General features: G+C 62.7%; 1 protein-coding gene across 2 annotated transcripts in view; it reads right to left on the reverse strand.

Annotated features, from left to right (window-relative positions):
- FADS2 (fatty acid desaturase 2) overlaps positions 1–15,488 on the reverse strand; it is a 33,074-nt gene extending 17,586 nt beyond the window's left edge. Inside the window, exons 1-4 of one of the 2 annotated variants that reach the window (XM_080688012.1) lie at positions 15,038–15,488; positions 6,359–6,469; positions 4,389–4,586; positions 4,115–4,216 (exon numbers count right to left, since the gene is read on the reverse strand). In XM_080688012.1, coding sequence (XP_080544138.1) covers positions 4,115–4,216; positions 4,389–4,586; positions 6,359–6,469; positions 15,038–15,244 — 618 coding nt within the window. In that variant the 5' untranslated portion in view covers positions 15,245–15,488. Of the gene's footprint in view, positions 1–4,114; positions 4,217–4,388; positions 4,587–6,358; positions 6,470–10,690; positions 10,892–15,037 lie in introns of those variants that run through there. The other variant, XM_080688013.1, reaches the window with a different exon arrangement.
- Positions 15,489–20,726: the final 5,238 nt, after the last annotated feature.

The raw sequence follows: 20,726 nt of genomic DNA on the forward strand, positions 1-20,726 counted from the left end.
TTTTACAGAGAGGAAGGGAGAAGGATAGAGAGTCAGAAACATCGATCAGCTGCCTCCTGCACACCTCCCACGGGGGATGTGCCCGCAACCAAGGTACATGCCCTTGACCGGAATCGAACCTGGGACCCTTCAGTCCGCAGGCCAATGCTCCATCCACTGAGCCAAACCAGTTAGGGCAAAAAAATAAAAAAAAATGTTGATATTTTGAGCCCTGGCTGGGTCGCTCAGTTGGTGAGCGGGTCGCCCCGATATGCCAAGTTTGCAGGTTCGATCCCCAGACGGCGCGTACAAAAGCCAATGAATGCATCCATCTGTGGGGACAGCTAATCCATCTCTCTCTCTCTCTCTCTCTCTCTCTCTCTCTCTCTCTCTCTCTCGTCAATACATTAAAAATTTTTTTAAGTTCATATTTTGTTCATTGTGAATTTCTTTTGCATTATTTTTGCTTTTTCAAGAAAAGATTGCATTAAAACGTTATCTTGATTTCGAGTATTTTGGGGGGTTCCCTTAAACTTGGTACTCTAGCAAAAGCCTCCCTCGCTAGCCTTACCCTAGTCCTGGCCCCCGTGGCCGGGCGGCCAGCTCCAGGAGGGGTGGCCGGGCCCTGCCGCTGTGCTTCAGCCTAAGCGACGGGACAACCCAAGGCTCTGCAGGTGGGACTGCGGCACAGTCTCCACGGAGCGCCCTCGGGGAGACGCCCGACAGGGGGGCACGGCCGCGGGAGAGGGCACGGGGCGTGGACACCACACGAGCCCCCGGCTGCGCAGGACGGGCCCCCGCAGCCAGAACCTGGCCCTGCAGAGGGCCCGAGAGCAGCCAGAACCTGGCCCTGCAGAGGGCCCGAGAGCAGCCAGAACCTGGCCCTTCACAGGGGCCGAGAGCAGCCAGAACCTGGCCCTTCACAGGGGCCGAGAGCAGCCAGAACCTGGCCCCGCACGGGGACCGAGAGCAGCCAGAACCTGGCCCCGCACGGGGACCGAGAGCAGCCAGAACCTGGCCCCGCAGAGGGCCCGAGAGCAGCCAGAACCTGGCCCCGCAGAGGGCCCGAGAGCAGCCAGAACCTGGCCCCGCACAGGGCCCGAGAGCAGCCGGAACCTGGCCCTCCACAGGGCCCGAGAGCAGCCAGAACCTGGCCCCGCAGAGGGCCCGAGAGCAGCCGGAACCTGGCCCCGCACAGGGCCCGAGAGGAGGCGGCCTTCTGGGACTTGGCTGCGGCGTCTTCCCGGCTGGGCGCCCCGGCGAGCTGGAGGGCCACACGGAGGGCCACACGGAGGGCGGCAGGCAGGGCCCTGGCTTCCTCCCCCTGCGAGCCGGCCCGCATCCCGCCATCCAGACTCCCATCTCCGTGGAGGCCGCCCCGCCCCGGCCTCGTCTTCCCCCGCCCCCGGCGGCCCCCGGCCGAGGGGCTGCAGCTCCGGCCCAGCGCCCGCAGGACACAGCCCGCCTTCGCTGAGTGCGTGGGGACAGCACGGTCGGGTGTGAAACGCAGCTTTCCAGGCCAGGGATGAGGTGGGGAAGGAGGGAGAGGCGCCCTTGTCTAGTGTCGGGCATCACCCCGATGGGCCCATGGGGTGGGGAGGGTGGGGGGGTGGGAGGGTTATGACAAACCATCGTAAGTCGGGGGCCGTCTGCACTCACGTCTTACTGTCTCCCGGAAAAGCACAAAACGAAACAGAGCGCCTACTGTGCACACCTCCCCGTCGCCCCGAAACCCGGGGAGAGCCACGGGTTCTCAGGCGGTGCAGGTTCAGGGCCAGGCCAGCCGCTCGCTGCAGCTCGCTCAGAACCGGTGACCAATTCAATGGTCGTTCACCCCCAGCCAGACCTGAGCCTGGAGCCAAGGGCCCGATGCGTGTGGGTCTCAGTGGGAAGAGTTAACCCTGACACGTGGCTCTTCCCCAGCCAGGGTGCGGGGTGGGGAGGTGGGGAGGGTGGAGGGTGTGGGGGGTGTGGAGGGTGTGGGGGGTGTGGAGAGTGGGGAGTGTGCGGGGATGGGGAGGGTGTAGGGATGAAGAGGGTGTGGGGTGGGGAGGGTGAGGGGTGGGGAGGGTGTAGGGATGAAGAGGGTGTGGGGTGGGGAGGGTGAGGGGGTGGGGAGGGTTTGAGTAGGGAGGGTTCGGGGGTGGGAAGGGTGAGGGAGTGGGGAGGAGGAGGGAGAGGGGAGGGGTGCGGAGGGGGAGGGAGTGGGGAGGGGGAGGGTGGGAGGGTGGGGAGGGTTTGAGTAGGAAGGGTGTAGGGATGAGGAGGGTGTGGGGTGGGGAGGGTGTAGGGATGGGGAGGGTGCGGGGTGGGGAGAGTGTGGGGTGGAGAGGGGAGGGGGTGGGGAGGGTGAGGGGGTGGGGAGGGTGTAAGGATGAGGGTGTGGGGTGGGGAGGGTGAGGGGGTGGGGAGGGTGTAAGGATGAGGGTGTGGGGTGGGGAGGGTGAGGGGGTGGGGAGGGTGTAAGGATGAGGAGGGGGTGGGGTGGGGAGGGGGTGGGGTGGGGAGGGGGAGGGGGTGGAGAGGGTGTAAGGATGAGGAGGGGGTGGGGTGGGGAGGGTGTGGGGTGGGGAGGGGGAGGGCGTGGGGAGGTGGGAGTCTTCAGGACACAGCCGTTCCTAGGGAGCAGCTGGGCGGGAGGGTGGTGTGTCAGGGAGAGAGCCGGCAGGGGTGATTCTGAAGCCGAGGAGATAACGCCATCAAATCAGCACAGGCCATGGCCCGGCCCGCTGGGCTTCACACACCGGCCGCTGCCGGGCCGCCTGGTCTGCAGGGCCCTGAGAGCCGCCTGGTCTGCGGGGGCCTGGGAGCCGCCTGGTCTGCAGGGCCCTGAGAGCCTCCTGGTCTGCAGGGCCCTGAGAGCCGCCTGGTCTGCGGGGGCCTGGGAGCCGCCTGGTCTGCGGGGCCCTGAGAGCCGCCTGGTCTGCGGGGGCCTGGGAGCCTCCTGGTCTGCGGGGACCTGGGAGCCGCCTGGTCTGCGGGGGCCTGAGAGCCTCCTGGTCTGCGGGGGCCTGAGAGCCTCCCGGTCTGCGGGGGCCTGAGAGCCTCCCGGTCTGCGGGGGCCTGAGAGCCGCCCGGTCTGCGGGGGCCTGAGAGCCGCCTGGTCTGCGGGGCCCTGAGAGCCGCCTGGTCTGCGGGGGCCTGAGAGCCGCCTGGTCTGCGGGGGCCCTGAGAGCCGCCTGGTCTGCGGGGGCCTGAGAGCCGCCTGGTCTGCGGGGGCCTGAGAGCCGCCTGGTCTGCAGGGCTTTGACCAGCTCTGCTCGTTGGCTCAGCTGCACCTTGTGCTGCGTGGTGCGCCCTGGTCTGCAGACCCCTTTTCTGACCCCGAGCTGATGAGACGGCTCGTGACCCAGGACTCCTCATAACAAAATGACTAAAAGGCAGTAAATGACCCGAAGGATGGCTCAGGGGAGGGGAGGACACATTTCACAAAAGAGGAGGAGGAGGAGGTGGAGGGGGAGGAGGAGGAGAAAGTGGAGGAGGAGGTGGAGGGGGAGGAGGAGGAGGAGGAGGAGGAGGGGGAGGAGGAGGAGGTGGAGGGGGAGGAGGAGGAGAATGTGGAGAAGGTGGAGGAGGAGAAGGTGGAGGAGGAGGAGGTGGAGGAGGAGGAGGGGGAGAGGGAGAGTGAGGAGGAAGAGGGGGAGGGGGAGGAAGAAGAAGAAGGAAGAACTCCATGTGGTAAACAGCTCTCATTGCTCCAGTTCATCAAGAGAAACAGTTTCTCTACGGGCCCCACAGCGACGGGGCAGCTCAGATAAGGAGCCGTCCAGTCGCTGAGTCACAGACCAAGAGGCCAGGGCCCGTCTTCAGAACTAGCGGGGCCTGTGGCTCTAAGGAGATAGGGAGTCGGGCTCTGAAGGGCGGAGCGGGGAGGGAGGGAGCCTCACAGCTGGGGCCTGGTCCTGGGGGGGAGGGAGCCTCACAGCTGGGGCCTGGTCCCGGGGGGGGGGGGGGGGGGGGGAGGGGGAGAGCCTCACAGCTGGGGCCTGGTCCCGGGGGGGGGGGGGGAGGGGGAGAGCCTCACAGCTGGGGCCTGGTCCTGGCCGGGGGGAGCCCCACAACTGGGGCCTGGTCTCAGAGCGGCAGCACTCCACCCACTGCGCACGGCGGGGCTGCACCCGGGCCACGCGTTTACCTTCAAGTGGCCGATGATGAACTTGTGGACGATGTGGTTCCACGTGGACTTCTTGTACACAGAGAGGTGCCCGTAATCGTGCTGCAGCCAGCCGGCCTGGGCCTGCGGGGAGAGGCCACAGGTGCTTTCCCCGCGGGGCAGGCGGCAGTGGGGGCCTCCGCGGGCTGGGGCCAGGCCTGCAGCGCTGGGGGAGGCGGGGCCTGCAGCGCTGGGGGGGTGGGCGGGGCCTGCATCGCTGGGGGGGGCTGTCCGTGGGGGGGGGGTCACGCCTCACCTGCGAGGTAGCAAGAACAAAGGCCGTGATGACGGTGGGGATCCAGCCGTTGCCGAAGTAGAAGATGGTGAACCAGGCGATGCTCTCCATGACGATGATGTGGGCCAGGAGGAGGAGGAAGAAAAGGTGGTTGCTCTTGAACAGGTTCATGTCCTCGGCCGTCTTCCTCAGGGCCCGGAAGTCCTCGGTGATCTGGGACTGCGGAGCGAGGGCACGGGGCCCCGTCAGCCACCCAGGAGGTGTCAGCGCTCCCCGCCGGCATTGCCACGCGCCTGCCTGGGCCAGGCCAGCCCTGGGGGCTGTGCGTTCGTGCCCAGCCAGTCAAGGGGCAGAGAACGGCGGCAACCCCACAGCTTGCCCCGCGCACACCCGCGCTCAGAGCAGCGTTCACCACAGGCAGAAGGCGGAGACAAAGCAGACACCGCGGGCAGATGAATGGCTGAACCAAACGCCCATACAACAGAACATTCTTCCGCCTTCAAAGGGAAGGGCCCAGCGGGGTGGCTCAGTGGTTGAGCATCGACCTGTGAACCAGGAGGTCACCGTTCAATTCCTGGTCAGGGCACATGCATGCCCAGTGGGGGGCGTGCAGGAGGCGGCCGATCCATGGTCCTCTCTCATCATTGGTGTTCCTCTCTCTCTCCCTCTCCCTTCCTCTCTGAAATCAGTAAAAATATTCTTTTTTTTTTTTTTTTTTTTAAGCCGAAACCGGTTTGGCTCAGTGGATAGAGCGTCGGCCTGCGGACTGAAAGGTCCCAGGTTCGATTCCGGTCAAGGGCATGTACCTTGGTTGCGGGCACATCCCCAGGCGGGGGTGTGCAGGAGGCAGCTGATCGATGTTTCTCTCTCATCGATGTTTCTAACTCTCTATCCCTCTCCCTTCCTCTCTGTAAAAAATCAATAAAATATATTAAAATATATATATATATTTTTTAAAACAGGAAGGGAATCTTCACACATAAGACGCGGGGCTCAGTGCGATCCAGCCCGATACAAACGGACACGCCCCCGGTGGGTTCCACTCCGGAGGAGCCCGGACAGAAGTGAGAGCAGTGCCGGCCACGGCTGGGGGAGGGAGGGCGCTGGTGCTGGGTGAACACAGTGCACGTGGACTCCAAACCCCTGAACTGCACCCCGGGAAGGGCGACCACGGGCTCTCTATCTTCTGTCCGCTTGGCCCCGCCCCCCCCAAGCTTGCAGTCTCTGCTACCGGACACGGCGCACTTGTCCTGGGTACCCTGTTGGGCCTTGAAGAGGTGGAGGTGGGGGAGACACATGACGAAGTCCCTGCCCCCCAGGGCTGGGGAGGGAGGCAGGAGAGGACCGGTGGGGTGAGGGGTGATGGAGGCAGGGCCTCCCGATGGCGCCGAGGAAGTGTGGGCATCGCTGGGAGGCAGGGCAGGAGGGGAGACAGGGGAGAGCAGGTGCAGGGGTATCCGCAGGGACTCCCCCAGGGTCCTGGGACAGGCAGACGGGGGGAGGGGAGGGAGGCCTGGGCGGGGGAGGCCAGATCTGGGCACCTGCGAGGTAAGTGAAGACTCGGAAGCGTATCCTTGGCGACCACTTATGCAGCAGTGAAAGGGGGAAGGGCAGGAGCTGGAGAAGCAGCTCAGGAAGGGGGCCTGTGGGACTCTGCCGGTGGGAGCCCAGCTCAGCTGCGGAGCCGCGGAGGCAGCCTCATCGGCCTCGAGGAGAGGAGGGGCGGGCGTGGAGGTCAGTGGGAGGTGGGGCTGACCAGAGGAGGACAGACAGGAGGGGACCGCCCTCTGCCCAGCCTGGGCCACTGCCCGGAGGTAGAGGCTGGGGACGAACCCCTCCACGTGGGGGGTCAGCCAGGCTGGCACAAGGCTGGGTGGGGAGGGCTCCCCCTGGGCTGGCACAAGGCTTCCCGGCCCCACACCAGCACCTCCCCCTGGGGTGGGGTCCTCGTCCCCCCAAAACCCCCTCCTCCCGTGGTCGGTCGGACTCACGTTCTTGCCGCGGTCCTGGCTGGGCTCCTCGGGCGCCAGCTCGCCGATCAGCAGGGGCTTCATGAACTTGCGCACAAAATCAAGGTCGCGGTGGAAGGCGCGGAAGGCATCCTGGGGAGCAGGGGGTGAGCGGTGAGCGGGGACCCCGACCTCAGCCTGCACCCCACTCGGGAGGGCAGGACTCACCAGCAAACCTGTGTGCCTCCCACGAACTGGCCCCAAGTGCTCCCTCAGTGCCCGGCCCCCCCACAAGGTGCCACCTGGGCCTCTGCCTTTTTTTTTTTTTAAATATATTTTATTGATTTTTTACAGAGAGGAAGGGAGAGAGATAGAGAGTTAGAAACATCGATGAGAGAGAAACATCGATCAGCTGCCTCCTGCACACCTCCCACTGGGGATGTGCCCACAACCAAGGTACGTGCCCTTGACCAGAATCGAACCCGGGACCCTTCAGCCTGCAGGCCGACGCTCTATCCACTGAGCCAAACGGGTTTCGGCTGGGCCTCTGCCTTGATGAGGGGCCACTGAGCTCGCCAAGGATGCCCCCCTGGGCAGGGCCCTCCGGGGACATGCAGGGAGCGGCCCCCGGGCTGGGCAGGGCCGGGGAAGGACGTGGCCTCGGGCTCCTCTGCTGGGTGCCTGGGACCCCGCCAAGCGGGCCACCCACCACCCTGCACGCGGCCGTCAGTGAGAGGAGGAGCGCGGCTGGAGACGACACGGCGAGAAACGGGGCTGGGAGACGCGGGAAACCGGAAACCAGCGCAGCGTGGCCGACAGGAGCGTCCTCGCCGTTGGAAGAAGCATCACTTACTCGTGAGAAGGGTGTTGACGGCAGCGGCGGCATGACGGCTTGCTGTACTTCCATTACTTTCCCCGCTTCCTCTAACATGGCTATGGTGCTTTTACAGCTAAAGGAAGGTTATGCACTCTAATGGTTTTCCCCCTCAGAAGGTAATAATGGGCATACTTCTGGCAAATTTAGGAAAAGGACAGAACGAAGCGGAAAATGCCACCCAATGGGTGGCCACTGTTGCTGGTATGCCAGCACGCTTCCTTGCAGGGTTTCCGACGCGTACCACGTACAGTTCATGGGTTAGCTCCCAACCAACATGGCATCTGCTGTGGGGAGGAGTGCCCCGGCGCCCCGATGGGCTGCTGTGCGAAGTCCCAGGGGTGACAGCCTCCACCCGCCTGGCACCAGCCCCACGGCGCTGCCGGGACAGGAACACGTCCGTGCCACCACGGGAAGCAAGCGGGAAATCAGCACCGTGAGAAAAGAGTGAGAGACAGTGTGTCTGTCTGTGTGTGGGTGGTGGTGGTAGATGCCTAGATGAAAAGAGACTCCAAAAGAGAGGATCCTATATAATAAAAACCTAATATGCAAATTGTCCCCTGGACCAGAAGTTCTGCCGGGAGTTCGACCACTTGCTATGACAGGTGCTGACCACCAGGGGGGCAGCATGGAACCTGGCTGGTGTTGGCGACGTGGTGCTGGCAGCGGGCGGGTGGGTGGCAGTGGAGGTGCTGCAGGCCCCGATGGGCCCCGACGAGAGCGGGACCAGGGCGGGATGATGGAGCAGGTAAGTGGGCGGCGCCAGGCCAAGGCAGGTACGAGCCACTGGTCGCCAGGGAGGGGCCTGATGACCCACTGATCTGACAGCAGGGCGACTGGTGACCGGAGGGGGCGGGGCCGCCGCCCTGCTCCCTCAGCACCTGGGAGCAGGGTGTCGGTAGGGCAATTGGCGGGGTGATCGGACCCCACAGGCGGTGACCAGTGGCAGCAGTGGGGGGAAGGGAGGGAGTACCAGCTGGGAGCCAGCAGCTGCTAGGGACCCTACCCGTGCATGAATTTCGGGCACTGGGCCTCTAGTAAAAAGATAACAGAAAACTGCAAAGCTTGCCAGGGCTGGGTAGCTCCGTCGGCGCATATAAGAAGCAACCATCAATAAGTGGAACAACAAATTGATGTTTCTCTCTCTCCCTCCCTCTCTCTCTCTCTAAAAATCAATAAAAAAGAATAATTTTAAAAACTGCAATGTTTGACTTGAGACTCTATTCGAAGCGGGAGAGGGGAGGACCCAGCAGTTACACAAGCCACTTACGGGCTGAGCGAGAAACGATGAACACGGATGGGAGACCTGATCATACGAAGAATTATGGACTTTCCTAAATGTGGCCAGGGCGTTGTGGGTGTGGAGAGACTGTCCCGTTCTTAGGAGACGGTGACGGGGCGCACGACACAGCTTACTCTCCTGGGATCCGGCAAAAGGGAGTCGCGTGCGCATCGTGAGGGAGAAGGAGAGCCGCTGCCGAAAGCTAAGCCGCGAACCGTTCTCCTGTCCACTTGGTCCCTCAACTCCTCTGCGGGCTCAGACATCTTCCAATTAAGAAAAATGGGGAGAAACGAGGAAAACGCCGACAAGACAGGACAATGTCTTCCCTCGCCGCCCCCCCAGCAGTGTCCCCGCGGTCACGGCCAGTCTCCTCCCGCTCCCCCTGCTCCCCTGGCGCCAGGTCCTGCTGCCTGGTCCTTGTTCTATTTGTGTCTAGAACAGACTCACAAAGCGACACTGTGCCGAGGGAAAGGGGCCGGAGCTTGTGACAAGGCCTGTGCTCCCCCTGGCTGAGCGGCCGAGGCGGGCGGCCCAGGGCCCTGATGTCCACGTTCAGAGGGGAGCCCGGTGCTCATCCAGGGCTCCCGGCAGGCAGCGAGGGGCTGCGGTCCGGTCCGGACCAGCTGTGCCCACTCAGGGCCAGCCGTCCGCATAGCCTCAGCCTCCTCTGCAAAGGGGGGCCCTCCCAGCTGTGGGTACCAGGCCCCGGAAAGGCCCCGCGCTGCTTCCAAAGCGGGGCTGGTGCGGGGTGCGGGGTGCGGTGCCACGGAGGCGATGGTGGCTCCCCGTCAGGGCCCATCCCCGCCGTCACTGTCCCCCTCACCACGAGGCGGCTTCCTGGGGCCCTGCCTCGTCTCACAGCGAACGGTGCCTCTACGGTCCACAGAAGAGGGACTCAGCACACGGGTCTGTCCGCAAGTCACCCCCCCCCCCCCGGCTTCCAGCTCCCCCCGCCCCACCAGGTCCGGGGGCCGTGGCTCCAGGCCCTCCTCGCCTGGGCTGGGGACCTGATGCGCTCAGGGACTTCACCTCCCGGGGAGGGAAGGCGGTGGCAGGCAGGAGCCAGACAGAGCGCAGCTGACAATGAAGATGCTGGCGCTCAGGCCAGTGGCCTCCCACGCCCCCCAGGGCAGAGCCAGGATGGAACCCAGTTCCCCTGCCACGGGGTGCCTCCCCACACCCCGGACGCCGCCCGCCAGCTGAGAAAGCCGAGCGCTGTGGGGCCGTCTCGCCGTCCCTGGGGGGGAACTGCCATTGAGCCCGGCAAGCTGGGTCCCACACCGGGGCCTCTGCACGGCTGCTCCCCGCTGCCGAGGCCTGCGCCCACGTGTCCCGGGCTGGCTCCATTTGGGCTGCACCTCAGAGGCTTTTCCCAGCCGCCCACCTGCTGTCGCCACCCGCCAGCCCACACTCCCCCTGAGACATGCTTACCTATCAGGATCCGAGGCTCTAGCCCGGCCGGCCTGGCCCAGTGACTGAGCATCGACCTAGGAACCCGGAGGCACGATTCCATTCCCGGTCAGGGCACAGGCCCGGGTTGCAGGCTCGATCCCCAGTGGGGGGCGTGCAGGAGGCAGCCGGTCCATGATTCTCTCTCATCATGGATGTTTCTCTCCCTCCCTCCCTCTCTTTCTTTCTGACATCAATAAATATATATATATATATATTTTTTAATATATTTTATTGATATTTTACAGAGAGGAAGGGGGAGGGATAGAGAGTTAGAAACATCGATGAGAGAGAAACATCGATCAGCTGCCTCCTGCACACCTCCCACTGGGGATGTGCCCGCAACCAAGGTACGTGCCCTTGACCGGAATCGAACCCGGGACCTTTCAGTCCGCAGGCCGACGCTCTATCCACTGAGCCAAACCGGTTTTGGCAAAATATATATTTATTGAAAGAACCACAGGCTGTGTTCCGAAGAGATGCTCCCCGACTTTCAATAGGGTTACGTCCCGAAGCAGAAAGTGCGTTCACGACGCCGAGCCCACGGGCCGGAGCTCAGCCCAGCCTGCCCTCCACGTGCTCAGAACACACACGAGCCCACCGCTGGGCAAAACCGACACAAGGCCTATTTGGTAACGAAGTGTCAGGACCTCGTGGAACTCAGGCGATCACTTCCGCAGCATCGGGAGCCGAAGAATCCCGTCACACCATCGTAAGCCGGGGGCCGCCTGCGCTCCCGTCTTACCGTCTCGCACCAGGATAGTCTTACCGTCTCGCACCAGGATACAGCTGCGCCAGGGGGGCCACGCCTGCCTCCTTTGCTGCCGCAGCCCCAGGGCTACCGCAGAGCCTCCCAGGAGGGCTCACAAGCAAGCCTGGGGCCCCAGGACCCCACACGGCGCACCCCTAGCCCCAGGAGACCTCCCCACACGGCAACGGTGTTCAGACGCCCCTGCCGTTCCGCACAGCCCGGCGGGCGCTCCTGGAACGCTCCACTCCACCCTTCCTCGGGGGGGGGGGGGGGGCTGTGGAGGGCTAGCCACCGAGCCAGGCTGCATGCAACAGCCACCGATGTTTCCCGAACTCCGGACAGGCCGGTTCAGAGAGGAGAAGAGACAGGGAGACGCGCTCCCCGCCCCGGGCCGTCCCATCCGCGGTGCCTAACTAGAGGTCTCCACGGCTCACACAAAGGCCTCAGTCAGAGCTCCCTCCTCCCTGCGGAAGGGCCCTCTCTGTGCCTCCCCTCGAAGTGTCTCCCTGCAGCGGCTGGGGCACAGAAGGGCCTGCCTGTGCAAAGCAGGCGGCGGGCGAGACAGGGACAACCCGAAGTGGGTCTGGGAACAAGAAGGCGAGCCAGGCTCTGAGGGAGAGAAGCCACAGACCTCCCAGGTGGACAGGAGCAGCGACAGGCTGACATGGCAGAGCACCCCCCCAGGCCCCCAGGAGGGCATGTCAGGGGTAAGGGGGTCAGGCTGCAGGAGGCCAGACCCAGAGCACCGACTCCCGAACGGAAGATGTGTGCGTGTCACACACCGGCTGCAGTTTCTGCTTCTGCCATGGCCCGCTCCAAGGCCAGCCAGCTTCTGCAAGCAGACGGACCCCTGGCCCAGCCCCACCCCAGGCCCGGCTCCCAGCCCCGCCCCCGGCACCCAGCACCCCGCCATGCTGTTTCTGCTGTGCCCCCCTCCTCTGCAGAGCACGCTGGTCTCTAATCCAGCTTCGCACATGGGGCACCGAGCGGGCACGGGGAGCGTGGGACTCACAAGTGCGGGAGGAGCCAACTCCTGGCAGACAGTGCTGCGGGCAGCGGCCCTGGGAACCGGGACCGGGGACACGTGGTGAGAGGGAGAAGCCGAGGGGGGGACGCTGGGTGCCCAGCTGGAGGCAGGGAGGCTGACTTCCTTCCCAAGCAGAGAGGTGCACGCGGGGCAAGGAGCCGCGGAGGCTGGGGAGGGAGGACAGTGCTGTGCCCCAAGGGCCCGTGGCGAGTGTCCCTGCGGGTGCAGGGCACAGGCACGCACTGTGGGGTTGGGAAGGGCAGGGCTACCCAGGAAGCAGGCCCCCCCGCCGGCAGCCTGGGGCTGATGGGGTCACAGCGGGGACCAGGCTGGTGAATCTGCCTAAGAGACCGGGAACGCTGGGCTGGGCCTGTGGTCTCCCCTCCTCCCCAGACCTAGCTGAGGGAGCTGAACTGCCCTCCAGGCACAACCCGGAGAATTTCTATTTCAGTAAATGTGTCTCCTTCGGTCAAAGTGGGGTACCCCTTCTTCACCCCCCTTCTCCTATGTCCTGAGCCCCCCTCCGTGTGTGCCGGGGACATGTACACAGTAACCATCCTTTACACCGGCAGAGCGTTCAGAAGTCTGAGCAATGACCTCACGCACGGCCCACTCGCGCCTGACGATAACCTTCCCACGTCACAGACCCGGGAGGGAAGTGTCCGCCTGGGAATTCACACCGAGGTGTCCTCCTCTTCTGGGACCTCCCGCCCTGTCGCCCTGTCGCACGGAGGGCCAGAGCCTCCCACTTTCAGTCTGCGGCCTTTTCAGGAGGACAGCGTAGGGGCAGGTAAAAAGGCAGGAGTCCTGACCCCTGCTCTCCCTCTCTGGGTTCTAAGAGGGGGCAGGGCAGGAGTTTGCTGGACAAGAGGCGGGTGGAGGGAGCTGGGATGAGAGGCAGAGACTCCCCATTCAAGTCCCCGCTGGAGAGGAAGGAGGGAAAGTGGATTCCTCCGTTGGCCATCTATTGCTCGGGCCCAGCTCTGAGCCTTGGAGACACTAAGTGAATGTGTGACGGAACTGCAGCTGGAGATTAAAAGTCGCCGGTGGAGAAAGCTCCGCAGAGGGGGGACTCTGCCATGAACACAACAGACACCGTTGGGACACGGATGAGGGTTCCTTTGGCCCACAGCAAAGCCAAGGGCAGGGCCGAGTTGGCGTGCGGCTCAGGGGCTGAGCATCGACCTGTGAACCAGAAGGTCATGTAGTTCGACTCCCGGTCAGGGCACAGGCCCGGGTTGTGGGCTCGATCCCCAGCGTGGGGCGTGCAGGAGGCAGCCGATCCATGATTCTCTCTCATCATTGATGTTTCTCTCTCTCTCTCTCTCTCTCTCTCTCTCTCTCTCTCTCTCTCTCTCTCTCCCCCCTCTCTCTTCCTTTCTGAAATCAAATATATTTATTTGTGAAGAGCAGAGAGTGCCAGGGGACCAGAGCGAGAGCGATCCGAGGTGAAATGAGGGAGGGAGGGAGCGAGAACTCAGTGATGGCAGGTTCCGAGTTTAGGCCCAGAGGCTGGGGAACCAAACTGAAAACCTTGGCATATTGGGATGACCAACGGAGTGACCTGGCCGAGTTCCCCGACCGGGGCTTGAGCAGGTTTGTTTTTTTAAATATATTTTATTGATTTTTTTACAGAGAGGAAGGGAGAGGGATAGAGAGAAACATCGATCAGCTGCCTCCTGCACACCTCCCACTGGGGATGTGCCTGCAACCAAGGTACATGCCCTTGACCGGAATCGAACCTGGGACCCTTCAGTCCGCAGGCCGACGCTCTATCCACTGAGCCACACCGGCCAGGGCTTGAGCAGGTTTTTAAACCTGACAGCAACGAGCAAGAGCAATCGGAGTTTGGGGCTGACCCCGGGCTGGGGTGAAAGGCGACAGGTAGGAATGTGATGCGGAAGCTGGAACAGCGAAGCAGCTGTTATTCCGACAGGCCCAGGCGTTCTAATCCCTGCAGGAGGCCCAGATGGCCTCGGCCCGGCCCTTCTCCGGGTCATCTTTCTGGGGAAAGGGAGGTGCTGAGTCCTGAGGTCATCCCTTCTTCGGAAGCAGGGAAACGCCCCATGGAGAACCTGAACTGTCCCCAGAAGTTTCCGTGACTTTCAGCCTCCTGAGGACCTAAGTGGCACTTCACTCCTAACGGCGCATCAGGGGCTGCAGGGGTACGAACTCTCTCTGCTGGTCGGCTCCTCCCCATACTGGCATGGCCCCTAATACTGCGCTCCCCAAACCCTGAGGCGGCAGGCAGTCCATGCCCCAAGGGGCAAAGCACCTGCTCAACAGCCTGAAAACAAAACCCTCCGATTCCAAGCCAGTTTCTAACCTCTCCAAGTCCCCTTCCCATACTTCCCATGTTGGGGGGCTGAGGAGGAGGGGGGAGAATGAATGACTCTCCAGTTGGTGACTTCACATTAATCAGCTGTACCCCCAGTTAGTACAGTTCATGCCCTGCGAATGCGATCTGAGGCGGAAGGAAGCTCCCGGGGTAGGGACTGTGCGGGGGGTAGGGATTGTGCGGGCCGAGGGCGCAGGGCACTCCCGGCGGATCGGAAACAGAGGGCCATTGAGTTGAACGCCCCCGAGTAACCTCGAGGCCGCCGGACCTGTTGCCAAGCCCGCCTAGAGCGGCTGAATCCACGCGGCTCACCGCCTCTCCACGTGGGCTTTGCAAACCCCAGCCCTTCTCCTTCTCACCAAGTCCCCACCCTCGCCCCCCAAGAAGGCCGGTCCTGGGGGCGCGTGGGTCCTGGGAGTCTGAGCGTGGGCACAGCCGCTCCGGGGGGGGGGGGGGGTCTGTGAGGCGGCCATGGCGGACTCCTCGGGCCAGACTCCAGGCAGACGCGGGCCGGGCCGGCTCTCCCTCCCCACCCCCTGGTCGGCCGGAGAGTGGGACGGCTCCCGGGTCCTCCACCTGGCTCCTTCCCGGCTCCTTCCCGCAGCGCCGGGCGGCCATCTTCCACGCTGGGGCGCCAAAGCTCCAGGGCCCGAGCGCCCTCTTTGGGGCGCCCCCGGTTGCCGTGAACCCCGCGGAAGAAGCGGACGCGTGGGGGCCCGTGCGCAAGGTAGACCCTGCACGGTCCGCCCCCGCTCCGGTCTCCCCCCGCGGCGCTGCCTCCCTCCCGGGGCCCCCAGCCCGACCCCCACCGCAGGTGCGCCCCTCTGCCCCGCCGGACAAAGATTCGGAGCGGGAGGAGAGCGCCGTAGACACACTTTCTTCCCCCCCCCCCGCTGCCCCGCCGCCCCGGGGCGCCCCGAGCTCCAGCAGCAGAGCAGGGTTGGCGCCCAGGGAACCATGGCTCCCGGCTGCCGCCTTCCGCAGAGCCGCCGACCCTTACCGTGGCGTCTTCCCCCGCGTAGTGCCCGATGACCCGGTGCCCCCCCGGGTGCCGGCTGGCCCACTGGCTGATGTTGTACACCTTGCGGTCGATGACGAGCCACTTGTCGGTGCGCAGGTTGTGCTTCTGAATCTCCTCCCAACGGAAGGTGGGCATCGGCGCCTCGCGTTCGGGGCCCCCCTCGCCCTGGTTCCCCCCCTTCCCCATGTTGCCTGCAGACCGGAATGCCCCGCGGTCTCCCGGCGCCCGCTGCCCGAGTGCGGCCGAGCCCTCCACGCCTTCGGCTTTTGTCTTCTCCTCCTCCTCCCCCCACCGCGCCCCTCCCCCCACTTCCTCGACGTTGCCGGGGAGCGCGCTGCCCAATATCCCTCGGAATATCCCTGGCTCCCCAGTGCCCCCAAGCTGTCGCCGTCCCCCGCCCGCCAGCCCGCGCTGGACTTTTGCCACCAGTAAAAACTCTCGGTGCTCAGGGCCTCGCCGCCTCCCCCGCCCGCCCCCGGGGTCCCCCCCGCCCCGGGCTCCGCATCCTCCCGCGTTCCCGGGTTTCCACAGTGATCAGCAGAGCGCCTGCACCAATCCGCGCGCGTCGCCCCGCCTGCCATTGGCCCAGGAGGATCTTTCGAAGGCCAGCGGGCTGAGCGGCGGTCCCGGCTCCCCCGCCCGCCCTGCGCGCCGAGGCCGCCCTGCAGCGGGCGGGCTACGTGTCCGACCTCCTCCCTCCCCCTGCCCTCGCCCGGGGCGCCGGAGGAGATGCCAGAGGGGACGGGCGGGCGAGCGGAAGCGCAGCCGGGCTTGGGGGCGGAGTGGGGGGGGGGGTGCGTGCGCGCGCGCACGGCCCGTGCTCGCGCGGTTCGCACCTGATGCTGCACAAAGACGGCTCGGTCCTGGCGGTGGGGGGGCGGCCGGGCTGGTGGCGCGGAGCCTCCGGCTGGCGAGCTGCACCGGGACTGGCTTGGCTAGGGGACTCCCCTCCCCGCGCCCGGAATCGGGATTCCGGTCGTTGTCTGCGCTTCCCAGCGGCGCCTTCCCGCAGCCTCCCGGGAGGGCTCGTGCGGGACCCTGAACCCTGTCACCTGCGGTCGGAGACAGGGATCCGGCACCTCTGCTCAGCCTCCGAGCGCTGAGCGCCCCGGGGCGGCCATGAACAGGACAGGGTCCTTGCTCTGGGCTCAGCAGGCGCACAGTCTCGTTGGGAGACGGACTCATTACGGGGCCACACGCGGCTCACTGGGTAGTGCCCGGGCCAGGCGCCGGGAAATAAAAGATGGGGGCGCTGAAAGGCGGAGCGCCAGGCCCAGGCCCTGGCCGGATGGAGCTGCTTAGCGCAGTGCCCCCAGGAAAGGGCTGGCAAGGAGCCCTGGGCGCAGAAGGCTGGCTGAGGATGAGGGGGAAGTCGGGGTGAACGTGTGTGTATGTGTGTGTGTGTGTGTGTGTGTGTGTGTGTGTGGCCTTGGGAATCCGGAGTTCATGAGGGGCCCTCTGATTTCAATGGGATGGTTTCCAGGTCCCTGGGCGGGGGGGGGGGGGGGGGGGGGGGGTGGTGGTGGTGGTGGCACACTCTCCTGGTCAGGGTCAGGGTCTCAGTCCAGCCCTCGGAGGTGACCAGGCCCCTCTTGTTATAGGCAAACACGGAGGGGCAGGCCTAGGAAAGATGACATGGCCAGATACAGGGGTGATGTAGGGAAACTCACTCTGGCCCACTGGTGGGGGACAGGGCAGTGGGGGGGCCACGCGGACCCTGTCTGCCATTCCCGCAGGGGCTGGCCTCCTCTCTAGCACGGTCATGTCATGCTGGTGCCCGTCCCCAGAGTCCTTCCTTCAGCCCCAGGCTCCGGGCAGGACGAGGACAGGCCCCTCGCTCACAGGATGAGAAGATGAAGCCAGTGCTAGGGACACTGACTTTCATGCCTCTTTACTGGAACAGTAACCAAGATGGCGATTTTTTTTTTCAGGAGGAGGATTAGCACAAAACATAGATCACTTCAATGAAGAAAAAAAGTCGAAGGCCATGGAGCTCAGAGGAAAATATGTGATCTGGAAGGGAGACTTGGGGCCCGGCCGGCGTGGCTCAGTGGTTGAGCGTCGACCTATGAACCAGGAGGTCACAGTTCAATTCCCGGTCAGGCCACATGCCTGGGTTGCAGGCTGGATCCCCAGTGTGGGGTGTGCAGGAGGCAGCAGACCAATGATTCCTTCTCATCGTTGATGTTTCTATCTCTCCCTCTTCCTTCCTCTCTGAAATCAATAAAAAATACATATTTTAAAAAATGAAAGGGAGACCCAGCTCACGGAGGGGGCTCGCAGGCTGAGAAGAGGGTGTGGGAGAAGGCAGCAGGCCCTGAAAGGCAGCCATGGTGTTTGGGGGGGACAAGGAGTATGAACGGGCCAGGATGAGAAGTTCCCAGCAGATCCTAGCCCAGAGCAGGCCCTGACGAACAGTGGCTGAAGACACGAAGAATGAATGAATGAATGAATGAATGAATGAAAAGACAGCAGGAATGGCTCGGATGGGGGTTCTGAGAGACCTGGGAGCAGGGTACGAATTGGGGAAAGCCTTGTGTACTTTGGTTGAGCCTGGAGGAGGGAGAATGCATAAAGCAGGAATGTGCTATGACGAGGTCTAGGGTGTGGGCAGATCTCGGGAGGCAGGCTGGGGGAGGGGGAGGGGGAGGGGACCCCGGAGACACCAGGATCAGTTCAGGGGCCACTGCAGCACTCCGGGCGGGCGAGAGAGGAAGGGGGGCTGAACTACAAGAGAACTGAAGGCTGGAGCCCACGGCAGACCCTACTGCCTCACCCCATCTGCTCTCTTCCTACTCTATTATTTATTGCTCTTACTGCTTAGATGGGCCGATAACACTATTTCCCTAGAGAAAAGCCCATAGTCTCCAGCTGGCCCCCGTCACTTAGGAAAAGGGGTGATCTCAGAGAGGGATGCGGTTCGCCTGGCTTCCTCCTGCCCCACAGAATCCCTCCCCACGGCCTCTAGCGGTACCGAGGACCGCAGCTTCCCAGGGCACTGGCCAGGAATTCGTTGACATCATTGCACTTTATCAGAATCCAAAGAGGCCAGCCTGCGTGGCTTGGAGCCCACGTCCTCTCCGCCAGCGGGTGCAAGGCTGGGCAGAGTGGACAGCCAGGGCCTGGAGGAGCCGGCGAGGGGCTTCCCATCCTTCCCTCACCCGCAGCCTCTGTGTCTGCTGGGAGACGGCAGGGTCAGGAAAGGTCATCAGAGGGAGAGAAAGTGAAAGCGAAAGGCACCCAGAGAGGGAATATGATGCGGACACAGCACCGCACAGGCGGAACCAGCTGGCCGGCGCAGACGCCCTGCCTTTCCCGCTGGATAAATATAGCAAGTGGCCCCTAACATTCCCCCCCCCCCAAAAAAAAGATCTTCTAAGTCCACGTCTTCTCAAGTCACGGCCCCCGTTTCGTGAATGAGTGGTCAAGCCTGTCTGGCCTGCTGTCTGTCTCCCTGCCTTTCTTTGGCCATCACAGTCTTCTCCGATTCTGACAGGCGAGGGTGGGCAAAGGACTCAGACAGTGGGCAATGCCTGGTGCGGAACGAGGACTCCGCAGATGACCACCTCCTGATCTCACCCTTCACGTCAAGGACAAAGGGAGACAACAGGTCTAGCCCTCAAACAGCAGGAAGCCTGACTTCTAGTCCGCACACTCCAGGCCCTGCTCCCATGAGGCCTTCTAGAACCCTCTCTGAAAGGTCACTAGCAAGTCCAAGACCTCTCAGAGGCACCCGGCAAGCCAATATCCCTTCCCGCGTGCAATCCCAAGCTCCCTTGGTCCTTTGACAGCGCCCAGTCCGAGTCTACGGCGGGGCAACCCCTTCCGTGTTCCTTCCATGTGTTTCTCTTCCTCCGCCTCCTCCCCCTAGATCAGGCGTCCTCAAACTACGGCCCGCGGGCCACATGCGGCCCGCCGAGGACATTTATCCGGCCCGCCGGGTGCCGCTGCCTGTCCTGCTTAGCAGCCGACGCGTCCCAGGCCTGCAGTGCTCATAGTTTTTTTTTAAACTATATTCCGGCCCTCCGACGGTCTGAGGGACAGTGAACGGGCCCCCTGTTTAAAAAGTTTGAGGACCCCTGCCCTAGATGTTCTTGTCCCGGCCTCACTCAGTAGTTTCTCCTTCGGGGACCACATCTGGGAAGACTCTGCATCTTGGATCTACGTCCACTCTACCTGGTACTCAGGCAGAGCTGACGTCCCACTAACACGCTAAGACCTGCCGACACCTCCCTGAGTCAAGGGCAGGTCTCAGCAAGTGTGTTCTTTGGGTCCATCCAGGTCTCACCGCCACTGTTTTGGGTGCTAACTGGAATTTGTCACCTTCCTTCCACATCCAGCCCTTCCCGTGAACGTCTTCCTTCCTATTCACGGCCCCCCTCTTCTTTCTTAAACTCAGTCTCGGAATTTCAGGACATCTGTTACTTCTCTCCTCTGGTCTCCCACCTTGCAAAAAAAGTTGTTGTGTTCAACGGATTCTACCTCCAGCAGCGTTTCCCCTCCGCTCTTTTTATTCCGTTGCTGCCACCGGCCACACTGCCCTGGCTCAGGGTCCTAACACTCAACCATTGCAGTCACTGCCGCGACGTCGTTTTGCTGGGCCCAGGTCTTATGGGACTTCTCCTGCCCCTGGTTTCTCCTGCCTAGTGAATTGAGCGGGGATGGGGAGAGGGAGGGAAGCACGTAAACGCTGATAATGTTCCCTGATGACACTGGCCTTGCCGTAAGGCCCAACGCAAATGGCTAAAAATATACAGGAGGTCATCAGAGAGGATGCTGGGGGAAACTACACAATCATGTAATTCTGATCATGAAGTCAACTAATGACTAAGGAGATGTGTGTCTTATTGCAAAAGGATGCTTCTCATGAGTCTGCAACCTGAAAGGGGAACAAGAAGTAATGAAGACTGAGCGGAGGAGGAATCAGAGGGCCAGACGGGCTCGCTCAGTCCTAGAACCCCACAGGGGAGCCTCCTTGAAGACCTGAAGAGACAAACACAACAGCACCCCTAAAGAGAAGGCTGGCTGTCTAGGGGAACCAGGGCAAGAAGGGCCAGCAGCTGCCTGCTCTAGAACCCTCGGGGAACCCAGGCTGGGGGATGTGTGACCCTCCTTGACCAGGTCGCTTTATTTCTCTGAGCCTCGGTCTCCTCATCCGTGAAATGGCAGTAATACCTACCTTACAGGATTATAAAGACAAAATCAGACAAATACAATAAAATCTAAAAGTACTTGACAGTTTATGAAGTACTATACCCAACCTCTTATTCTTGCTGCTGTCGGATCTATTATTATTATTATTATTATTATTATTATTATTATTACTAGAGGCCCGTTGCAGGAAGATTCCTACAATAGGGCTTCCTGCGGCGGTCTGCTTCCCTCCCTTCTCCCCCCCACCCCCCACTTGCTTGCTTCTCCGCAGCTTCGCTCCCTTCTGCAGCGCTTGGCTTCCTTCTACACTGTCTTCAGTCTTCGCTCTACTCCTGGATATGCAAATTAACCGGCATCTTGTTTGGGTTAATTTGCATACTCGCACCTGATTGGCTGGTAGGTGTGGCTTGTGGGTGTAGCGGAGTGATGGTTAATTTGCATATTACTCTTTTATTAGATAGGATTACCGTTGGTGCCCCTGCCAATGTCTGTTTCTAGGCTATCAGTACTGATG

This window comes from Plecotus auritus (genome assembly GCF_963455305.1).
Source record: "Plecotus auritus genome assembly, chromosome: 9".
Taxonomy (NCBI): domain Eukaryota; kingdom Metazoa; phylum Chordata; class Mammalia; order Chiroptera; family Vespertilionidae; genus Plecotus; species Plecotus auritus.